Raw genomic sequence first — 6,000 nt, forward strand, 5'->3', positions numbered from 1 at the left:
GCAAATTTTGTGAACTGAAAGTGAGCAAGTTTAGTTTCACCAGCCAACGGCCCAGTCAGGAACGGCTGTTTAATTTCTTGCTAATACAAATATTGTGACACGGCAACAGCAAAATGCACAAAGGCATCTGGATGTGGTGAACACAATTTCTTCTTCTTCTTCTTCTTCTTCTTCTTCTCTACTTTAAAAACTCTTCCACATTTACATTGATAATAATGCATTTGCATTTGTTAGCGACACTCTTTACAAGAAAAGAAGACGACCCAAGAATACATTAAATCTTTTAACAACAAGGTCCTCCAGAACACAGTGTGTTCAGAGAAAGTCTCGCCTCTTGATCTGATTTAATTTTTATACTTTAACTGGTTACATTTCATAATTGAATAAAAGCTTACGCAGATGATAATGTATGTGTTATATTCCTCAGAGAGAAAATTCAAATGAGCACATCTGACCTCACATCAGTCTCAGCCAGTGGAAGATTTATTACGTCATGTTCACTTCTTATACAACATTCAAGTTACCTAGGGCTACAAGTGTAAACTCTTATCAAAGGTCTTATTTATTGAAAGTGATAAAGGCATGTCAACGTAAGACTAAAAACTCTTCCGTTTTTTTAAGGAAATTATACTTCCTCCACAGAAGTATAATTTTAAATTCATGCATTCTGCAAGAATAAAAGCTCAAAAAGCTGTTTTTCACACATAGATTAGGCGGCAAGGTTTAACAAACACCTTGGAAGCCAGAAAGGAAGAGACAATAAATCACAAGTGACATGTATATAAATACAAGTCTGCGGTGTGTCTGATTAGTCATACTGAGTATTGTATCCCGCGAACACGTTACGTGTGTTTATGTCACTTTGTCTCAGCCGTTCTCTTGTATCCTGGTTAACATGGAATATTTCAAACTTAGAAGAATTCTTGAAAAAGATACCAAAATTTGATAAGTCCATAAACTTTCCTGTCTTACTTTTTTGATTTCTTTTCCTTTCTTTCTTCTCTCTCTTCCTTTTTTTGTACCATGCTTCTTTTCGAATGATCAGCTCAAATGGGAAAATAATTATGCCTCATTCACACTCAGATGCACTCATGCCTCCTGATTACTTTCCTCGCCTACTTGACAAACGCGCGGCGCACAATGGCACAGCTGTGCTGGATTTATGATTATCTTTATGTGCAAGATAATGATTATGTACTTGGACATATGGGCTTTGCAGTGTTTTTCACCTTCATTAGAAAATTATTAAAATGCCAGCTGCAAAAACTGAACAACCTCAACACTGTGCACTTGTTCAAACTAGAGGGTTTTAGTTTATTTCCAATGCAACAGGTCTCCAAAGTTGAAGGGTTTCAGTATTAATTTGGGGCGGAAATTGCATGCATGCTTTTATTTACACTTCAAGAATTGCGTGGTGCAAAATGCACAGAATGAAAATAAAATAAAAAGGCTGGTTCAATGTAAGTGTGTAACAATAATTGTCTGCCACTTAGAGAAGCCTCAAGAGCAATTAAGCCAAAAGACTACAAAGCAATTACTGAGCTCTGAGACACAAACATCTTACAGCCTTCTTCCTCTATGCATGCTGTGCAGAGTGGGAGAAACAGGCGTCACACATTTGGTAAAAGTTCAGGACATTTTTGAGGTTAGTAAGTGAAATATTTCCAAACATTTTTTTCTAATGTACAGTCACATTTATCAAGTTCAACTTTTTCAGTTTAAGTAAGAAAAATAAAAATAAAAAAATAAACTTTTACTTGGGCAAAAATACTAAACTGCTTGACATACTATTACCAGCCTGGTGTGGTTTGCATGTGTATGCAAAAATAAATAACACTTTGCTAAAGCACCTTTTGATTCAATAACACTGTTAAGACTCAACACCCCTTGTCAAACCAATATTTGGTTACTCTGCCTCAAAAAGGGTTTCAGAATCTACCAGATCTTTTTTCACAATCAGATTAGCTACAATTGATAATAGATGTATAGGCAGATTAAATGTACACTAAAAGCTGCATAATAACAAGTGAAAGGGTGTGCGCACTTATATGGTTATTGGTGCTATTTTATCTTTTTATGTTTTCCCCTTTGCAGGTTTTTCAGTTGAATTAAATTGGTTCACATGTCACATAGAAGAGGGAACACGTTTCTGAAAACATTTGACACAATCTTATTTCTTTACATCACAAATGTCAAGCTGTATCACAGGACTGAGCAGTTTTAAGTTACTCTGTAATTGAGGCCGTCAGGGCTAATACATATTGTACATACATGCAAACAAACAATACATCACAGTCGGTCTACCCTTCATATCAAATCACTCTCTTTAGATGTTTCTTTTTTATAGGGAGTCAGCCTGCAGTCCTCCATCCCTCTCTGCTCTTGACCTCTACAGCAAAGTTTCAGTTTATCTTTTGCACCATTACTGACCAGAACATAGAGCACAGGATCCACGACACAGTTCAGGCTGGATATTGCCAGAGTGCTGGAGAAGGGGAAGTGCATCTGGCGTTCAAACGCACAGTGAAGTTTTTCTTCGTTGAAGTAACGGACATATGAGCGCACAAAGAGGAGGATGTGATAGGGAGCAAAACAAACTGAGAAGATGCCAATTACTCCATAGGACAGCAGACGGACTTTCCTCTTCGCTGGGGCAGTCAGGCCGGGACTTTTTCCCACAGTGGCCAGCACCTTCCAGTAGCTCACTCCCAACACGAGCAGTGGAAGAATGAAGCCGAATCCCACTCTGATCATATTAAACATGGCCACATTACGCTTCATTGGGTAGGTCTCATAACAACGGTCACTGTTGTGTATGTCGTCATGAACATCTACTAATTCGTCATTTTTCAGAATGAATACGTGTATGATTATAACCAGAGCGTAAACTACGACACACTGGACCCATGCGTATCGAGATGTATGGTGGTGCTTGAAGCGGAGTGGGTAACAGACCACCAGGCAGCGGTCCACGGAGATACAACACAGCAAGTAGATGCTGATGTACATGTTGGAGTAGTAGAAGAATCCTGCTACGCTGCAGGACTCCACACCTAGTCCCCATTGATGGTTCCACCGGTAATAATTTATCCAAAGGGGAGTGGTGAAAATGAGCAGCAAGTCAGATATTGACAGGTTGAGCAGGAAGATCCCTAAAACGTTCTGCTGCTTTACTTGCTGGCATATTGGGTACAAAGTCAGCACATTGAAAATCAAGCCGAAGACAAAAGCCAGGATGTAAACACTCATCAGGAATTTGCTGACAGGATTATCCTTAATGTCAACACATGTTTCAGTTGCATTTGTCGTGGCTAAAGTTGCTGTGGGAGTGACGTTCATCATGTCCTCAGTGTTCAGCCGCTGTCTGGTTTTGGAAGTTCACCTGAAAGATTAAGAAAACGAAACGTATTTGAATAAAAGTGTGTTTTCATGTTGTGCGTCTCTTCTTGGCATGCTGCACGTTACTGTCACTTAATAAATATTTGAATGCAACTTCTCATTCACTCTGAACAGCATGAAATTCAATTAAATTAAAGTTTATTTCGAACATGATGGCAGTATAAAATCATGCACAAAATCAAGGAATGCAAAAGACATATTTTTGTACCACAGTAATCTTAACATGCTCAAAAAGGAGCAGGAAGAAGTAAGAAACTTATGAACTCCTATCCCCTAAACTCATACAATATTTTCAGATGGACCCTCATTAAATTGTATTAAATTTTGACTTTGTTTTAACTTCTCAATTAACTTGTTTCATAATATTACCCCATGAATTGAAATACAAAAATTCTTTCTTGTTGTTACGAATCCCTAGTTTACGTGCAGCAGCAAAGACAGACTGCAGAGTCTGAATAGGTTGTGTCCAGCAATCACTAAATAATACAGGCTAAATCTAATTTTGCTGTGCATATTTGTAATTCTGCGGAGAGGTAAACAACCCATTATCAGATTCAGTTACTGATTTAAATGTATGCTCACAGAGACAGGCTGACAGTTTAATTCGCTGTCCAGCTTTAATACGAAGTGACGAAGACGTATTCAGATGTTGACTCTGGCTCAAAGATTTAATATCGCAAACCTGACCCATCATGCAAATTGATTGATTTTTATTGTCTTCCTGATTTACTCATCAATACCGACCCTTCAAAAATGCTATTAGTGTCGCCCAGCGATTCTTTAAAAAACTCTCTTGCATAGACATCAGAAAAAATATTATTGGGTTGATTCTGGGAATAAAAAGGTAGTTGAAATGTTTTTTTGTTTTTTTAGAAAAATGTTTTGTGCTTTTCATTTTTCTTTTTTTTAATCTCCTGACTATTTTCATCTTCCTCCATCTGGCTAGTACTGCTCTGTTTTACAGGCTCAGGGTGCCTGTAATGGAATCAACATGCCCAAAACCCAATAACGGAGAACCCATGCAGCATCAGATTACCTTCAAGGGTCACAATGTCGAGCTACTTTTGTGGTGGTTTGATTCACAAATTCATTCAAATCATTTTCCAAGAGAAGCACGCATTGGAAACTTGTGTGGTATTACAGCAAGGTTTTTCCCAACAGCTGTGATCACTTCTGTAAAACCTTACTCTAACTGTACGTTCAGCTGTAGTAATCAGACTGTGTGACTAACCACATGTTGGTATTCCCCCTTTACAAAAGTTAGCATATTTCATGTGAGGCGGTTTTATTTTTGCGGTGATGTGAGTTATGTGTTTAAATCCCAATGCAAATTTTTCAGAAATAGAAAATTGAACATATGTACAAAGGCTGGAGATTCTGTTGGAAAGTATTTTGTTACATTTAGATGTTCTTTTTGTGAACATGAGAAACAAACTGGGTACGCAGGTGGAAAATCTGTGTACAAAGTTTGTTTCGGAGCAACACAAGAAGAATATGTAACAGGAATATATATATATATATATATATATATATATATATAATTATTAAAAACTACCCGTCTTTAATTCTCAGAGTTTTATCACGTAATATTTTTTTACAAGAACAACATTTCTGATTTTCCATTTCATAATTGTGCTAATGTTTGTGGAGTAGATGAGTGTTGCTTCTGCTTTTATGTTTTATTTAGAGCTTCACTGCTCGACTACGCAAAGCAAAATCTTTATTATTGATTTGACTTCAAAGTCAAATCAATAACTTCCTCTTCTCAAACAACCTTCTCCTGTAATCTGAGACATTTCAAAGTGTCCTGCTCTGGGAATTTCTAAACATTACACTAGAAAATCAAACATTACCACACAAAAGGGTCGGGCATCATGTCTGTTAAAAAAGGTTCTGATAGGGTAACAAAATAAGCTTCTTTTTTTCTTTTTCTTTTTTTAATTAGAGCAAAAACATGAAACATTAGAAAAGCAAGATTAGCATTATAAGTATTCTGTTAGACATTTCACATTTGTAACTTTAGTCAATAACAGTCTCACCTGTTTTCGTTCAGAGTTGCGTGTTTGAAGAAGAAAATCTGTCTTCCGGCCAAGGAATGGACACGTTCCACAAATGTTTTAACTTCGATCTCTGCTGGTTCAGAAAAATGTTCTTCAGAGAGAAAGACAAAAATCCTCATAATTTATAATCCAGTCTCACATTGTCCACCTCAACGACTTAATTCAACATCACCAGCTAGTAAAGCGATTACCACAATGTAGCCTACGTGGACCTTTGTCTTTTTGATTTCTCTTAACAATTTTTTTGTTCTTATTTATGACTTTATGAACGCAGCTGCAACTTATATGTCAGCAGCAAGTCTGCAGTGTGGACGAAACAAAACTGTGTAACGGGGAGAGGAAATACACAGAGGGAGGAGGTAGAAATGTGACCTCACACGCGCACGACGGAAAGTAGCGGGCGGAGTTAGCTCTTTACTACAGGTTGTGAAATGTCTTTCACCCACGTCCCAGTTTTTGTGGTTCAGCCCCAGGGCCCGTTTCCACTAATTCCAAAGGTTCACACGTTAAATGATCTACATGTATAGCTCAGCATGGGCTG

At 37.6% G+C, this 6,000-nt stretch overlaps 1 protein-coding gene across 1 annotated transcript; it reads right to left on the reverse strand.

The window, feature by feature from the left end:
- Window positions 1–461: 461 nt before the first annotated feature.
- gpr184 (G protein-coupled receptor 184) lies at window positions 462–5,795 on the reverse strand. Its single transcript, XM_044120656.1, has 2 exons — window positions 5,439–5,795; window positions 462–3,382 (listed from the first exon to the last, which is right to left on the reverse strand). Exon 2 carries the CDS (start codon window positions 3,340–3,342, stop codon window positions 2,308–2,310), a length of 1,035 nt encoding a protein of 344 aa, XP_043976591.1. The 5' UTR covers window positions 3,343–3,382; window positions 5,439–5,795; the 3' UTR covers window positions 462–2,307.
- Between the last annotated feature and the right edge of the window lie 205 nt (window positions 5,796–6,000).

The sequence above is a fragment of the Gambusia affinis genome, linkage group LG06, assembly GCF_019740435.1.
Source record: "Gambusia affinis linkage group LG06, SWU_Gaff_1.0, whole genome shotgun sequence".
Taxonomy (NCBI): domain Eukaryota; kingdom Metazoa; phylum Chordata; class Actinopteri; order Cyprinodontiformes; family Poeciliidae; genus Gambusia; species Gambusia affinis.

Bases quoted from the DNA above. Each gene is read 5' to 3' on its own strand.
- gpr184 (XM_044120656.1), bottom strand. From the start codon at position 3,342: ATGATGAACGTCACTCCCACAGCAACTTTAGCCACGACAAATGCAACT.